Source organism: Elephantulus edwardii, unplaced genomic scaffold (genome assembly GCF_000299155.1).
Source record: "Elephantulus edwardii isolate Elephantulus edwardi_28Jun2011 unplaced genomic scaffold, EleEdw1.0 scaffold00096, whole genome shotgun sequence".
NCBI classification, from domain to species: domain Eukaryota; kingdom Metazoa; phylum Chordata; class Mammalia; order Macroscelidea; family Macroscelididae; genus Elephantulus; species Elephantulus edwardii.
In genome coordinates, this window is record NW_006399846.1 from 11,105,584 (window position 1) to 11,123,960 (window position 18,377).

Genomic DNA, 18,377 nt, shown 5'->3' on the forward strand with positions numbered 1-18,377 from the left:
ATTTTTTACTTTCCTTTTTATACAATGTTCATAGGCATGTGAAGTGATTGAAAATACCATCATTTGTGTTAGGCACACATTAGTTTTCAAACTGGCATCCTTACTCTTTAGCACTGTAAAGAGATCCTTGATAACAGATTTGCCCAGTGCATTATATCTTTTGATCATTTTTTTATTTGACAAAGTTTACAAATTATTTTGGTTTTTCATTCAATCATTCATAGATATTTTGTATTATAACATAATTTTAAGTTAATTATATCGTAATTATTATGTCATAATAGCTTTCAGTACAGATTACTGCTTATCAAGAAAACAGGGTCCTACATAACGGATCAATAGACAGTATCATGATAGAGAAATGATTGAAGTTATCAATGATTTCATCGTAGATCAACAATCATTGCTTTTGGTACTAGCAGTCAAGAGATCAGAAGATGTATTGCACTGGGCAAGTCCACTGTTAGAACTGCTCCAAAAAAACTTTTTTAAAATTTTTTTTTTTAAATAATCTTATACTGGTTTATTTACAAAGTTCAAATCCATTGTTTTTCATACCAGATCTCTCCCATTTCCTTTACCCCAACTCCACTCATCAAATTGTGCGACCCTATTGATTAACACCCTTTCCCCCTCGCCCATCCTCACGCCTCTGCTTCCCACCCCCACCCTGGTTAAATAGACAGAATTTTATTGCAAGAATCAGACGTGTCTTAGGACTCATACAGCCTCATTTCTGTAGCTGTACAACTCCTAGATATTACTCATCAGCCTGCTGAACAGTGGTGTTGCAGAAAAGTACCACAGTACTGACTATCCCATGGACTGCCAAAAGAACAAACATATATCTTGGAAAAGGTACAACAAGAGTGCATGTTGGAGGCAAAGCTCTATCTTTCATACTTGGACATGTTGCTAGAAGAGGTTGTTCCTTGGAAAGGGACATAGTTCTTGCAAAGATGGAGGATCAGGGGAAAAGAGGAAGACCCCTAATGAGGTGAATTGACAGTGACTGTAGCAATGGGTTCAAATATGTCAGAGGTGTTGAAGATGGCACAGGATATGACAGGGTTCAGATATGTTGTTCAGAAGGTCATTGTGAGTCATACTTGATGTCACGAAACAACAATGGCTGAAAGTTTGAATCTACCACATATGTGCTCCTTAGGAGAAAAATGGGAACTTTTCCATGTGATTTATAGTCTCTGAAAAGCCACTGGTAGAGGTCAACTGTTATAACCATCTCTTAATCAACAGCAATGAGTTGTTTGAATAGCTGCTGAATTTTAGTGTTTGTTTCTTCTTGTGTATTTTGGCCATCTAAGTGTCATCTTTGGTGAATTGTCTTTGTATGTCTTTCATCTGTTTCATGATTGAGTTGTATTTCTATTGAGGTGTTGATTAGAGATGAGTCCCTTGTAAGCTATATCACATTGCTGAATATTTTTTTCCCCAGTCTTTAGGTTGGTTCTTTTTTGACTCTTTTTTTCCTTTTTTTTTAAAGTATTAATTTCAGTGAACATCTACAGAGATTTTGGATTGCCATTCATTCATTGTTGCACTTTTCTCCCCACCCACCCCACCCCTACCCCCAGTTCGCTCTTCTTGAAAAGCAAAAGAAAAACTCCTTCATTGGTATACAGTCCCCCCGCACACCCACACCCCTATCCACACCCCGAGTATACTCCACTCTGCAACCCTCATTCCAGACTCTTCTTTTTTGACTCTTGATGCATGCAAACATTTCATTTTAGGGTCCCAGTCATCTAGTTTATCCTCTGTTGATTGTACCTTTTCAGTTATATTTGATAGTCTAGTTAAGCCATAAATATAGTGTTCTTAAGTTTGCTTCACCTTTTTCTTTGATAATCTTTACAGTTTTATGTTGAGATCCTTGCTCCATTTTGAGTTAGTTTTTGTATATAGTGTGAAGTATGTATCTTGTTTCAGTTTTCTTCAAATAGATACCCAGTTTTGCCTGTACCATTTGTTAAAGAAACTGCATTCCCCTCCTTGATGGATTTCATCTCTCAAAGATCAGTTGTCTATAGGTGGATGAATTTATTTCTGGGTTCTCAGTTCTATTATGTTGATCTTTGTACCTGTCTCTGTACTAGTACCAATCTCTTTTGATTACTGTGTGTAGGTTTGAGGATCAAGAGTGGAGACCTCCATATGAAGCTAATCACATTTTTGTTTCCTTGACTGTTGCTTCCCTTGGTGTTAATTATGGGTCCAAGTAAAATGAAATTTTGACAATTTCAGTCTTTTCTTCATTTGTTCTGATGTTGCTTATTGGTTCAGTTATATTTGTTTTTCATTTATATAATCCTTATTGAAGACTGTTTCAGCAAGCATGGTTGTGTCTACATAATTCAGTCTGTTTGTGAGTCTGTCTTGTTTTAGTTTCCCTTGTCTCAATTCTTTCACAACTTTTCCCACTACTTTTTCTCTATTTGCATTGTTATTTATTGGTTGTTATATTCTAGGCTGATACTATTATTTCCTTACTAGTTTAGAGCCTCTTCTATTTAATCTGCTTATATAATAAATGGCTTATCAGCTAATTTCTTTTTCTACTACACTGTTATTCATAGTTTTAGTTACTCTTCCTTTTGTTTCTTAAGTCTTTTTGGAGTCTTTATTTCTCTTCCCTACCCCCTTCTCTTTACTCTGCTGTAGCCACACTGTCTTCTTTGTCATTTGGTTACTTTAAAAATTATTAGAAAAAAAAATTTTTTTTTAAGTTGTGAAGTATGTATTAAAAAAGCATTTGCTGTTGTAAATACTTTTCTTAAAAACTTCTAATCTGAATTTTTGAACTCTAATATACAGCATTAAAATTCTCCTTTTCTTGGTATAAACTTTGATGAGTTTTGTTAAATGTAACTTCTACTATAGTAAAAAATTGAGACTGCACAAAATTTCCTTTTGCCTTCCTGCCCTTTTTGTGAATAATTTTCAGTGTGCAGCTCAGTTAAATTCATTATGTTGTGCAACCATCACCACTCTATTACCAAATTTTCCCCTTACCATTATAGGAACTCTGTCTGCCTTAAAGGGGAAATAGAAGCCCCATTGAGTTTCCAAGGCTGTAAAACTTGATGAGGGAGACTGTCTCATTGATCTGCTATGGTGTGACTGGTGAATTTGAACAGCTGACCTTTTGGTTAACAGTCCAACACATAACTCTGCGACCAGGGCCGTTAGACTACTAGATCAAAATCTTTGTTTTAGTCAACAGTGTATCCCAAACTTCTAGAACAATAATTAGGAAAATACAAGCACTAGAGAAATTCTTGTTAAATTAAAATGCTCCAAACACCCAGCTATTTGCTTCTAGAGAGCCCTCTGCCTAAATTGCCCTCACTGTGCCTTCCTCTACAAGATCTATTTTAAAATATTTTTTTCTTTTTATAATGATTTAGCCCTTTTTTTTTCAGCAGAGGGCATTCTCAGTATGTGATAGGATGAACTTAAAAATTGATGTGCTCATCTTTTGCACACATGAATTTAGGTGTTTCTGCCAGTGTTTTAGATAGTCCTCTAAGAAGCTGCATTGTAATCACAGAAGCAGGTGGTTTGTGCTCCACAAGAGAAGGATGAGCAGACTCCTTTGGTGCAGTTTACTCCCTCTGAAAACCTGCTGGATGGTCAAACATGAGTTGCTTCTGACTCAACAGCACACAACAACAACTGGAGGAAAATTGTGCTGTAGCTATAGGTTCATCATTGTTTATAATAGCATTCTAGAACTCAGAAGTTGAGCACATTTATTTGTAAGCATGTACACCCACCACCTACCCACACATATCCATTTAAAATGCAATGTGTACTTTGTCTTGGTGCTTTTCATGTTTTATTTTAGTTATCCTCTGAACAGCTGCGTAATAGGATTACTGTTTTTCCCATTTTAATAGCAATGAGTTTACTGAAACACACATTATTTAACTTATCCAGGGACATACAATTATTAAGTAACAGATTTTTAATAAGTAAAATACAGCAGTATATGCTCAAGGATAACATTTGCTTATTGTGTTATAGTCCTCTTTAAACTCAGTGTTCAGTGAAACTGAAAATGGTCTATTTCACAATGTGAGAAGTGTATAGTGTTAGATTCTGGAAGATAGAGAACCTTTCGATACATATATGTTTTATTCAGTGCCTCATTTGACATGAACATTCAACTAAGTTGGGTGATTTAAAGCATAACCTTAATACTAACATACCATAATAGCCTCTATATTATGTTCTAGGAAATCTGTTATCTGTTTCCTACATGTAATCTGATCTTTCCCCATCATTCTTTCATAATCTTCTGAATAAAGATTTTCCTTTTTTTTTTTCCTTTTATTGGGAAAAACATATTGAGGGTACAAGGAGGTGAGGGTTGGGGACAGAAGGGTGAGGATGGGCAGAGATGCATTTGCAGAGCTGAACAGTTTGGTCGGCAGGGGGTAAAGATTTTCCTTTTGAAAAATCCTGACTTCTTACTCAGAACTATCCTTTGAATTCATTCTCAGCTTAATATTTTGGTTAAGTTCCATAAGTTTTGGGTTTTTTAAATTTGTGTTTGTGTGTGTGTGTACCGTCAAATTGGATCGGACTGGTACAGGAGGAGATTGTCCCTCCTTTCCTGGCAGAGCATCTGGTGAATTCGAACCGTGCGCCTCTGGGCTTGCAGTGCAGCTTCTTGCCACTAGGCCACCAGAGCTCCCCTAAGTTCCATAAGTTTTTAATTTCAGAATTTTCTTTCCTTTTGAGTTGTATAACTTGTCTTTGTTGTCATATTTAGTTTTGTTTATATTTTTACTCCTATTTCATTGTGAAGGATTGTAGCATCTTAAATATATAGAGTGTACAGGTTTTCCGTTTTCTCAAAGAATAATGTTCAAAATACAAAACCATTAAATATTTTGAATCTTTGCTTTGAAAGTAGACCCAATAGTATTATAACTCCTTAGTATTAAAATCCCCAGTGATAGTTACAGTTTCTTAGTTTAAATGTTGACAAAGCCCAGTTTTGTCAGATACTTTTTCGAAGAAACTTTGAAACTTAAGAGTTCAGAATGACATTCTTTTTTTTCTTAAATTTTATTTTATTTTAATGAACATTTACAGAGATTTTGTATTTCCATCATTCATTGTTGCACTGTTTTCTCTACCCTCCCCCCAGTTCATTCCTCTCTTTTTTTCCTTGAAAGTCCGTTTTAATTGTCCTATTGCCACAGTGCTTGTCAAAACCAGTCTGATTAATCTCCTTTGTCATTGTGTCCTTTGCCATTGCCTATATCACTCCTCTCTGAGAGAGAGAGTTCACCTTGATTCATAAAGAAAAGAGGACAATGTATTTCCTGCTGAAAAGGGATGCTGTAGGTTTCAGGGCGAAGATCTTCTCTCACTACTCTAAGGGCCCTTTTGGCAATAGGAAACACATAGACTATTATGGAGATTGATTTTGGAATTTAGATGCATTGTTATCACTTGTGCTTAGCCATACATGTTCATATCTTTGAACATATATCATGGAACTGTTGCAGGCTAGAAGATACAGATTTAACTAACAAGTTAAAAGTACATGAATCAAAAATTAAAAGCAATAATATTCCAAGTAGAGGTTCTAACAGTGGCACAAATCAAGTTACAGAGGGAAGGTAGTTCTTAAAATAAAAGGCTTATTGACTAGCACTTTTTCTATTATAGTATAAAGGTTAGGAACCACAAGATGTAGAGGCTCAACTATGCCAGTTATTGTTCTTAAGTCCTGAACCAAATTTCATCTGCCACTGGGTTGTTTTACAGCTCAGAAGTCCGCATGCAAGGCAGAAGTGAAGTAAGGAACTGCTTATGAGGTTTTCTGTTAGTTCCAACAACTAAGAAATAGTGAGAAGAGTTGGGATCCCAGAAGGCTTTTAGTACCAAATAATAGGCTCTTGTGTCCAAGAGAAAATGAATATACTTACCAGTAATGTTAATGCTCACCCATGGCTCTTCTGGGAGGGTCTGAATCATTGAAGCATCCTCCTTTGTTTCCAGCTGGGAGCTGGGGTCTATCAGTCCTGTCAGCCACGAGGACCTGATGTGGGCCACCTTGGCCAAGTGTCCTTCAGATCCACACTTAAAGCAAGTGAATGGGAGCTTCCTCTCTACTCCCTTGCCTGTCTGTGGCTCTCGTCTGTGACACTGTCTACTGAAGTGGCCCAGCTTTCCACAGTGGAAGGAATTCTGACCTCCTTTATTACCTTTGGGTGGCACTGTTTATGAGTAAGACTTCCTTTTCCTGACACAGGCCTTAAAGACATTCTTTTTTATAAACTTTAAAAAAAAATTATTTTTATTACTTTTAAAAAAAATTCCATTATTATTATTATTATTACTAATTTCAATGAACATCTACAGAGTATTTTTATTACTTTTTGTGTGTACCGTCATCAGATCTGACTTGTACAGGAGGATATTGTCCATCAAGAATGACATTTAGCAGGTGATATATAGAGAACCCTTTTATCCTTCTTTCCTTAAATAATTTATACTTTTTCCCCTCACCAGATTGTTGCCAGCAAAGGAGGCTTTGAAATGGTCACCAAAGAGAAGAAGTGGTCTAAAGTGGGTAGCCGCTTAGGATATCTACCAGGAAAAGGAACTGGATCTCTTTTGAAGTCACACTATGAAAGAATTCTCTACCCATATGAACTCTTCCAGTCTGGTGTCAGCCTTATGGTGAGAAACATACATTTCTTAGGAGTGAATTTTCCATTTTGAAATTTCACACCATCGTCTTCATGACACATTAGCAGCTCTCTATGCAAAGCATGATGGAATTGAATTCCCTAGGTACCAAAATTTAGGGAAGCAGTGTCCCATCTCTCTTTGATAGTTTATGAAAGATAAAGGTAGTTAAGGATGTTTTCTTACTTAGAATAATCTTCATGACTTAAGCTTTTAGTAAAAGTTCTTTTTCTTGGATTCATGAATTTTTTTAAAAGAGCTTCATAGCTATGATTTACATACCATAGAATTTACCCATTCTAGTTCAGTAACTTTATATATTACGCAACAGTTGGAATCTGTGGATGGCACAAATAGTTATGTTCTGATGCAAAAAAAGGTGGAATTTTTAATCTAAGCAATGGCACCTCAGAAGACAGTCTAGACATCTTGCTTCCAAAAACTCACAGTTGTGAGATTACTGCTGTGTTCTGCACACATGGGGTCACCATGATTTGGAATTGACTTGAAGGCAACACTCCCACAATTGCAAAAACTCATTTTTAGGATACTTTCATCAACTCTGATATTTCCCTTGTGCTCATTTGTAATTAATTCCTGCCCTTACCTACAAACATAGTCCACCCTGATCTGCTTTCTGTCTCTGTGGTTTTATTTTTTCTATTGAAATTTCATATAAAGTAGTCAGACAATATAACTTTGTGTTTGACTTACTTCACTTACTGTCTCAAGGGGCACCCAGGCTCTATAGCATGTATTAGTTCATCACACCTTTGTATGATTCATGAATATTTTGTCACATGATATTCTATGTTTTGCTTATTCTTTGATTAGGTGATACATAGGGCTATAAAGAATGCTTCTATAAGTAGCTAGGTCTTTGTGTGGACATACGTTTTCATTTTTCTTGGCTAATGTACCTAAGAATGGAATTGTGTGGTTATATGGTAAGTTTATGTTTAGCTTTTTAAGAAATTATCAAACTTTTCCAAAATGACCAAATCACTTTACATTCCTATTAGTATTCTATAAGGCTTCTCTCTTTCTCTTTGTCCTGGAGTTCAGAGTCATGAGCTTTTCTGGCTCATAGCTGACCCTCCAGAAGGTTTCCAAGGCTGCAGTTTGCAGTGGGGGAGATTGCCCATCATTTTCTGTTAAGAGCTGCTGGTGGATTCAGATCATTGAGAAACATGGCCTTTGGGTTAGTAGAGCATCTTACTATGGGCTGTGCTTCCAGAGCTCCCTTGTAAGTACCACAGAAGCTCTTATTATAAGGCTTCTAGCTTCTCTGTGTCTTTTTTTATTTTAGCCACCTTGATGACTATGACAGGGACCTCTGGTTGCTTAATGATAAGGAGTTGCACTGCCACTTCAAAGGCAAGCAGTTTGAGTTCACCAGCTTTTCATGAGAGAAAGATGGATAGTCTCGTTTCGTGTGATTTATAGCCTCTGAAAACCTGCCGGGGGATCATTTATGAGTTGAATCTGACTTGAAGGTACAAAACAAACAACAACATTGGTTATGGTGGGAGCTCTGGTGGCATAGAAAATCCAAAGACCACACCTCTCTGGGGTTTGAATCTCCCAGTGGCTGTATGGCTTTCCTCCTGTATGATTTTTATAGCCTTGGAAACGTACTGGAGGGCTTCCCATGAGTTGGTTCCAACTCCACGACAGTGATGCTTTTTAAATGGCAGTTTATCTTTCAGTCAATTTGCATGTTAATATTGGCTAATAAAATTGTGAGGGCCCTGAGTGGTACAAGCAGCTAACATTCTTGACTTACAGCCAGAGAAACATTGGAAGAAATTCCTGGTAATCTGAAAAGGCAGCCACTGGAAACCCTGCAGAGCCTAGTTCCCATCTGACACAAACTGCGTTGCCATGGTTTAGAATTGGCTGGATGGCAACTGGTTTGAATTGGTTTTGGTTAATGCTGTGCCATCTTTTCATGTGTCCATTAGCTCTTTGTGTGTCTGCTTTGAAGTGTCTGTTCAAAGCTTTTTTTAATAATTAGAATACTTATTTCCTTATACTTGTAGGAGTTCTTTTGTATTTTGGATACAAGTCCTTTACCAGATAAGTATTTTGCACATATTTCCTCTAGTCGTAGTATTGTCTTTTAATTTTCATAAGAATATCTACTTGGAAGAGCAAAAAATTTCTAATTTTGGTGTGACCAAGTTTTTTTTTTGTTTTTTTTAAGGGGTTTTTGTTTTTGATGTCATAGCTAAGAAATAGTTTCCTAACTTGACACTTAGAAGAGATTTTCTTTTTTTTTCCATTTATAAATGTTTTCATTTTACTTCTTTCTTTAACACACACTATGTTTAAACATAAAGACTTAAACAGTTATAATCCATTGTAAGGAACTTTGCTAGTGTATTGGTTAAGTACTCAGCTACTAACTGAAAGGTTGATGGTTTGAACCCACCAGCCATTCCTTAGGAGAAAGACATGGCAGTCAGTGTCTGTAAAGATTACAGCGTTGGGAACCCTTGAAACAGTGCTGCTCTGTTCTGTAGCGTTGCTATGGGTCAAAATTCACTCAGTGGAAATGGATTTTGGAGCCTTCGTGTCACACTGGTTAAGTGTTACCTGTCAGCACTTCAAACGGATCAACTACTTCATGGGAGAGAGAGATGACAGTCTGCTTCTTGTAAAGATTATAGTCTTGGGAAACTCTGAGGCAACTCTACTTTGTACTATTGGATTGGTTAGAATTACGATCAGCTGCAGTGGATTTGGCTTAAACATACCTGGTTGTTTTAACACCTATTGGTGAAGAGAGAATCCTTTTCCAAAGAATTAGTTTCAGTACTTCTGTTGAAAATCTTAAACTCGCTTATTATGGTCATTGAGTTGGAACTGACTCATTGCCAATCCTCCATTGACTAAATCGGTGGCACTGAAAGAGATTCGTGTGGTGCTGGAAAAGAGTCTTGAACATCCCATGAACCTCCAAGAAAACAAATAGGTCTGTCTTGGAGAGAGAGGGTGAAACCAGGTTTCTTCTTGGAGGCTAGGATTTTGAAGCTCTGTCTCAAAAACTTTGGGCACATGCCCAGGAGGGACTGGTCCTTGGAGAAGGACATTATGATTGATATAGTAACTGGGAAAATGGGGATATGTGTATTGGAGTCAGTGAGACTGGCTCAGGACAGGGCAGGCTTCAGAGCTGTTGTACATACGATTGCTATGAGTCACAGGTGACTTGATGACACATAACAGTGAATCTGAAATGCCAGACAAGTGTTGCCTTACAGCTATTAGTGCCATCTCCTTGCAGAACTCCCTATTGAATATTAGTTGACCACTCAGGGAGCTCTGGTGGTGTAGTCCGTAGAGTGTTGCACTATTAACCCAAGAGCAGCATCTTGAAGTTTTGAATCCCCCAAGGCTCCAAGGGAGAAAGATGGACGATCTTCTGTGGGATTTACAGCCTCCTAAAAACTCATAAGGTTGGCTGTGAGTTGGTTCTGACTTGAAGACAGTGAAGTTGAATTTTTTTTCCCCCTTTTTTTCATAGGTTTATTTTTGGACTCTTTTGTTCTATTGATCTCTATATTTATCTATTTATACGTTAGTCCTGCTTACTGCAGCTTTATACTACATTGTGGTGTCCAGTAGAATAAGTTCTCCGTCCTTGTTCTTTTTCAAAACTACTTTTCTATTTGAATTTTAAGGTCATCATTTAATTTCAACAACAAAAACCTTTTAGGACTTTGCTGTAGATTGCCTTGAATCTGTAGATTTGTTTGGGGAGAGTTGCTTTCTGATTTTGTGCATTTCTAGAAACTTATTAGATATTTGTTATTTCTCCATTGATTCTTAAACCTGACTCCTTATCAGTGAATCTGCTCTCTTTCTGTGCTCTGATCTTTTAGGGTGTACAAATACCCAATTTAGATCTTAAAGAAAAAGTGGAGCCTGAGGTTCTTGGCACTGATACCCAAGCTTCCCCAGAGCCTGGCACCCGAATGAACATTCTACCGAAGAGAACAAGACGTGTCAAATCTCAGGTATCAATGTCCATGGGCCATTTAAAATTTAAAAGAGTTCTATGTACATTGACCATACAGAATAGTTTATCTGGTCATGGGAGGCAGTTCACATATCTCTGTCATTGCCTCTGAACTTTTAAATTTTGAATAGTTTTTTTATTTTTTTTTTATTTTTGTGTGAGTGTACCGTCAAATCAGATCTGACTGGTACAGGAGGAGAGTGTCCCTCCTTTTCCCTGCAGAGCATCTGGTGGATTCGAACCGTGAGCCTCTGGGATTGTAGTTGCAGCTTCTTGCCACTAGGCCACCAGAGCTCCCCTTTGAATAGTTTTTGACAGAAAAGACAGATGAAGTAACTCCATACTGTAGAGCCAGTTTCATAGATAAACTGACTAGTTTTGAGTATTTTATTTTGATGATTAGCAGAAATGAGAGTGAAAGAGTGGTTTTAGTTTATTTGCTTTTCTTTTTTCCCCTATTCCTTTTTCTTTGTGGTCTTAAGAATTGTATTTGAAGGATGTGTGTGTGAGTATACCTACATGTGTATAAGGCTCTAGACTGGGACAGGGAGATGCCCGTAGAACCTTAGCCTATTTTAAGCAACCAATGAGTGGATTTAAGCAATAGCAACTTAGCTGAATCTTAGTAATTGACTTAAAGACACGTGAAGAAATACTGTGTTAACAAGATGTGAATAATTGTATCAAAACTAGGAGTAAGAGAAGCAGAGTAAGAGAAGCAGAAATAAGCACATAGTTGTCTAAGATAAAGGACACTGGACTTGAATGAGGAGGAGTCCTGTTACCTCTCCCTTCAAGGACAGGCCAGTGGCATTGTTAGTGAAGCTTGCTTTTCTAGAGCTCAGGACATATCTTTTCCTCCTGCCATTTCTGCTTTTCTTGTTCTGACTTTGTGGTTACAGAATAACTTTCTTAGTAATAATTTAGCTTTTTATATACTTTGATAGCAAAAAGGTATTAGGTGTCCTGGATAAGCCTGTGAATTTCATGGAAAGTCATTAGAAAAGGTTATGGCTACTACTGAGAAGAATGGAAATACCCGAACCCTTGATTGTGCCTAAATGCAATTTATTCCTAGACCAGGAAACTTTTGTATGAACAGAGCAAGGGAATACTACATGGTTTAAAGTTAAGAAAGATGTGCATCAGGGATATATCCTTACCCCATACCTATCCAGTCTGTATGCTGTGCAGATCATTCAAGAAACTGAATTTTATGAAGGAATGGCGTCAAGATTGGAGGAAGGCTCATCAACTACCTGTGTTACACAGATGACATAGCCTTGCTTGCTTAAAGTGAGGAGGACTTGCAGTGCTTGTTGTAGATGATCAAAGACTATAGCCTAAAGGATTACATACGGATTACATCTCAACGTCATGGAAACAAATCCTCACCACTGGATCAGTAGGCAGCATCATGATAGACGGAGAAAAGATTGAAATTGTGGATGATTTAATCTCATTTGTATCCACAGTCAACACCCTTAGTACCAAGAGCCAGGAGATCTGGAACTGTATTACACTGGGAAAGTCTGCACTTGGGGACCTGTCCAAAGTTCTGAAGTGCAGTGCTGTCAGTTTAAAGTCTAAGGTTTAGGCCATGATCTTTCCAGTTGCCTGCTATGCATCTGAGAGCTGGACAGTGACTAAGGATGACAGAAGAAGAATTGATACTTTTGAGTTGTGGTGTTGGAGAAGAGCACTGATTATCCCATGGATGGCCAAGAGAACAAACAGATATATCTTAGAGAAAGTGGGACCAGAGTGCTTCTTAGAGGCAAGGATGGTGAAGCTTTGCCTCACATATTTTGGGCATGTTGTTAGTGGGAGCTGTTCCTTGGAAAGGGACATCATGCTTGGAAAGGTGGAGGGTCAGCGAAAGAGAGAGATGGATTGATACAGTGACTGCAGTGAGGGTTCAAGTGTGTCGCCAATGATTAAGTCAGAAAAGCAGGATAGGGCAAGATTCAGATCTGTTATGCATAGGGTCTCTCTGAGTCATAGTCGAGGTGAAAGCACCTAAAAACAACTCCAACATTGTAAATTATTAAGGTATTTCATCCCCTTTTTTATTTGAGTGAAGGTTTACAAACCATGCTAATTTTTCATACAATAATTTATAGACTTCTCCCTACCCCTTTTTCCTTTCATTTATTCATCTGAAAGTTTATAAACCATATGATTTTCTCATTTAAATGCATTTTTATTTATGACATAATTTGATTGGATTGTTCATACATGTTTAATAATATTTTCATTGATTAATGTAATTAATTATAATTTCTACCCAGGTCCTTATTTTTTATTGCCTTTCCCATTAAGAGACTTTCTTTTTGTATGAGTTCATCACAGAGGTTCTAATCATCTTTGACAATGCAGTGGTCATTTTCTTTCTAGACTTGAAACATTTAATTCTCTGATGTGATGACTCAGCTCTGAAGAACTGCCTAAAAGCTTTACCAATTAAACAAGTTGTTAGTGTGTGATGAAATTTCCTTTTGGTGTCCCCCCTCAAATTCCTTGTGGTGTTCTTTTGAGTTGGTCAGACATATTCTGAGAAACAAAAAAAATTACAGAGAAGCCTATTTACTAGTTTTGTTATTAAAACTGTTACTATTGTAATAATTCTGAGGTTATTTTGAGTGTTTTGTGGGATAGAGCAAATGAACAGACACGCTAAAATGATACTGAGAACTACCGCTTTCACTATAAGAGAGGGAGGGTGAATGTTAGGGATGGCCAAAGGAGAGAGAAACTTGTAGGATCAGAATTAACCAGGATGAACTGGAAATTTGAAATTATTTATTTATTTTTTAAATCCAGCTTAACCTCTAAAAAGATCTAGAAGCAATAATATGCCAGTAAGAGCAACCACACTTTATGCTAAGATGTTGGTTTTGGCGTAGTATTTCCCTCAGAATAAACCAGAGCTCCTTAGAGAAATCGATTATTCCAGGTCTAAGATGAAACTTTTTTGTACTAGAGGTAAATGCTTAAAAACTGAATTGGACCATGCTAGAATTACATATGAACTAGTTCCCATTAGCCAAATTTGGAACAGTTGTACTGTGAAAACAATGGGAATTAAAAATTCAGATGATAATAGATTTGATTTCATTAAAAAAATCATCCGATTTAAGGGAGCTCTGGTGGCCTAGTGGCAAGAAGCTGTACTACAATCCCAGAGCTTTGCGGTTCGAATCCACCAGATGCTCTGCTGGAGAAGGAGGGCAATCTCCTCCTGTACCTGTCAGATACGATTTGACGGTACCAAAAAAAAAAAAAATCAGCCGATTTAGTGTTTGTTTGGTGATGTCTCTCTCTGTTTATATGTTTTCATAAAAATTTATTATTTATACTTGAGTTATATGCACTTTAATCCAAAAAAATCCCAAACTAAGCTGAATTGATCCTGGCTTAGTGTAACCTTGTGCATTTCAGAGTAGAACTGTACTCCATGCTCCATATGGCTTCAGTCCTTTGGATGTAGCATGCCAGACCTTTCTTCTGAGTCACCTCTGTGTAGCTTCATACTACCATTTCTTTTTTGGTTAGTAGTTGAATGCATAATCATTTGTGCATCCAGAGACTCCTGTTTGACTGTAGGAAATATATGTCATTTGAAAATGAATGAAAGAAAAAGGTCTTCTTATGCGAAATTACCAGTTAATAAATAGAGAAGGAATTTATGAATTAGAAAATCACCAAGCTTGCAACCAACAAATAATTAGATCAGACAAAAGCTACCAATAGATATTAAAACCTCTAGGTCATACATAAACATACTATTCATAATGTTTATTACAGTTCACTCTAAAAATAAGTTTTTAGTTGTGACAGTTATAAATGTAGCAAAGCAGTTGACATTTCATTAATCTTCACATACATAGTTCAGTGACATTAATTATGTTTTTTAAATTTTATTTTTATTTTTAAAATTTTTTTTGACATTATGTTTATCATACTGTTCAGCCATTACTCTTTTTCTTTTTTAAAAAATATGGAATGCTTCATGAATTTTCATGTCATCTTATGCAGAGGCCATGCTAATCTTCTGTGTATCATTCCAGTGTTAGCTGAAGCGAGCACTGTTCAGTCATCACTCTTTTCCCATCTCAGGTTTTCCATTGCCCTTGCTTTTCTTTTTACAAAGCGGAAAAATTATCATGTTGGCCTATGGGCTTCATTCCAGTGTATAAATGTGTTGATTGTTTGGCAGTTCTTAACATAGAATTTTTTTGTTTTGTGTGCAGGTGGAGCCAGAATTACTAGTTTTTTACATATATATCTATTGTTTACTAAAAAGTCATCCTTTGATGATCTAGCACATGACCCTCTCTTTCTCTTTGCTATTGAATCAGAACCAACTCATAGCTGACCCTCCATTGGTTTTCAGAGGCTCTGAATTACAGGCTGGGAGATTGCCTCTCTTCCTCCTTCTGAGCCACTGGTGGATTTAAACCTCCAGAGAGGTGCCACCTTTGCATCAGCAGGGCATCTTCTTCTGGACTATGCCACCAGAGCTCCTCCTGGGGAGGCCCTATGGTGGCAAATTCTTAAGAATATTATTGAACAGCTGATGTTAATTGCATTTTCTTATTAAAAAACAGGTTACAGTTAGTAGAATAGAAGTAGTTTTTATTTTTTTGAGGAAGCTGCCCTTTTATTATCAGTTCCACATCTTTGACTGGACATAGGATTTTTAGACCCTATCAAATTAATCGGAGCTCTGGTGATGTAGTGCATACCATACTGAGCACCTAACCAAAAGGCTAGCAGTTTGATTCTACTAGCTGTTCTAAGGGAAAAAGATGGACAGTTTTCTGCCAGAAAGATTTATAGCTTCCGAAACATGATGAAGAGTCACTGAGTTATAATCTACTCAATGGCACTGGATTTGGGTTTATTTGAACTAAATAATTAAGAGATTCTACCATCATATGTGTTAGCTGCAGTGGAAGTTGGCTCCAATTCTTGATTACCTTACGTGTGGCAGAACAAAGCATTGCCTGGTCTTGTGCTATCTTCATGGTCGTTGGAAGGCTTAATTTAAGGTCGTTGTGAGGATTACTGTATTGATTCATCTCATGGAGAGTTTCCCTTATACAAACATGATATTTTTTTCCCCTTTGGCCATTTTCCTCTCAATATTTTTGCTTCTGAGGGACTTGATGGTAGTTTTTCTTCTAAGACTGGTACCTTTTTCTAATAGTTGCTGTTATGTGCCGTTGAGTCACTTGCGACCCTATGTACAACAGCCCTATCCTGTACCAGTCTTATTGTCTTTGACACACAACCCCCATTACCCTAGTCAGTGTGTCAATCCTTCCCTTCGAGGGTCTTCTTCTCTTGCGCCGTGCTGCCACCCTCCCAAGCATGACGTCCCTCTCCAGGGACTGGTCACTCCTTGAAGCATGCCCAAAGTATGTCAGAAGAAGCTTCAGAATACTTGCCTCCATGGAGCAGCCTTGTCTCACCCTCTCCAGGACAAACCTGTTTGTTTTCCTAGCTATCCATTGTATGTATATTCAGTACTCTTCTCCAGCACCACAGCTCAAAGGCATTAATTCTTCTGTCATCCCTAGTCTTTGTCCAGCTTTCTGATGCATAGCAAGTAATTTCAAAGACCATGGCCTGAATCAGGTGCACCTTAGTCTCCAGACTGACATAGTCCATGTTATATTCAGTATTTGCAAACAATATGATTTGTTTTTGTTTTTTATAGTAATGTTTATAAGGCTAACAACATAGTTTTTAAACTTTATTGTGATTTGAAATTTCAAAATCATTGGGTTTTTATTCAGTCGTTCATACATGTTTTTATTTATAACATTAATTATGATGTCTAATCTTTCCTTATTGTATATTGCCTTTCCTGTCTCTTAAGTGTCTCGTTCACTCACTTAGCCCAAATTTCTCCCCTGCAGCCACTGATTCAAGCTACCAGAGCTGCACCACTTTCTGATTAGTGGTGCAACCCTCTGTAAGATTGTTATCTTTTTATTAATTTTTAGTACTTTCTCCCTTAACACCCATCCATGGTAACCATCCTAGAATGATTCTGTGTGTGAACTTTTTTTTTAGGTTTTTGAAATAGTGATGTGTGTGTGTGTGTGTGTGTGTGTGTGTGTGTGTGTGTGTTTGTACCATCAAATCGAATCTGACTGTTACAGGATGAGATTGTTCCTCTGTCTCCAGCAGAGCATCTGGTAGATTTGAACCACTCACCTCTGGTATTGCCGTGCAGCTTCTTGCCACTAGGCCACCGGAGCTTACCTGTAACATGATTTTATACAGTACTGGTTTTTTACTGACTTACTCAGTATATTCTTCTCTAGATTCTTTTTTGTTATGCAGTATTTCTAGGATTTTTTATCATTCTTAAGTGTTGCATGGTGCTCCGTTGTGTGAGTGAGTGTACCATAGTTTCTTGAATCATTCATCCTTTGATTAACACTTAGTTGTTTCCATCTATTTGCTAGTGTAAATAATGCTGCAGTAAACAAGAGCATGCATGGATTGGTTTGTGTATTTCTTTAGAATACATGCCTACTAGTGAGACTGCTGGATCAAATTGTTTCCATTTTCAAATTGCCATACTACTTTCCATTGGTTGTGCCATTTTACATTTCCACCAGCAGTGTAAGAGAGTTCCAATTTCTCTACACGTTGGCCAGCATTTGTTGTTTGTTATCCTATTAAACTTTGCTGTTGTTGCTAGGAAGAAATGAGATCTTGTTGTTTTGATTTGTATCTCTCTTAAATAGCTAGTGATCTTGATAATTTCTTCATGTGTGTTTTCTTTGGTGAAGTGTGTTGTTTTTTTTCCTCTGCTCATTTTGCAATTAGATTGTCTTGTTGAGGTACTGGCATTTTTGATAAGTTTTAAAGACAAATGTCTTCTCAGATGTTTCATTACCAAAATCTCCCCCCTAGTCTGTAGGTTCTCTTTTGGAGAAGTCTTTTATTATATGGAAGGATTATTATTTTTTTATTATTATTAATTTCAGTGAACATTTACAGAGATTGTGGATTCCTATTCATTCATTGTTGCACTTTTCTCCCCACCCACCCCACCTCTACCCCCAGTTTGCTCTTCTTTAAAAGCAAAAGAAAAACTCCTTCATTGGTATACAATTCACCCGCACCCTTCCACCCTCACCCCGAGTATACTCCACTCTGCAGCCCTCTTTCCAAACTCTTACGAAAATTACAATGCCCTAAAATATATTATTTTTAAACTGTTCTCTCCCTCATTGGCTTCAGTGCAGTAAACATAATTTATCCATTATTTTCTCAGGCTTACCCCCACCCCGATGTCAGCCTCATTCTACAACAGTGGCACCATATAGCATTTGTCCCTTTGTGACTGAGAAATTTCACTGAGCATCATGCCCTCCAGGGTCACCCATTTTGAATAATATTGCGTGAGTTCCCCGTTTTTCAATGCAGCATAGTATTCCATTGTGGGAATATACCACAGCTTCTCTACCCATTCGTTTATTGATGGGCACTTAGGTTGTTTCCAACTCCTTGCTATTGTGAACAAAGCCACGATAAACATGGGTGTGCATATATCTACTTGGATGTCGTTTATGGTCTCTTTAGGGTATATTCCCAG

The 18,377-nt window shown here is 37.3% G+C and overlaps 1 protein-coding gene across 1 annotated transcript in view; it reads left to right on the forward strand.

Annotated features, from left to right (window-relative positions):
* KDM5A (lysine (K)-specific demethylase 5A) overlaps positions 1 to 18,377 on the forward strand; it is a 138,588-nt gene that overhangs the window by 11,920 nt on the left and 108,291 nt on the right. The window contains exons 4-5 of the mRNA XM_006891328.1: positions 6,553 to 6,723; positions 10,620 to 10,754. Coding sequence (XP_006891390.1) covers positions 6,553 to 6,723; positions 10,620 to 10,754 — 306 coding nt within the window. The remainder of the gene's footprint in view (positions 1 to 6,552; positions 6,724 to 10,619; positions 10,755 to 18,377) is intronic.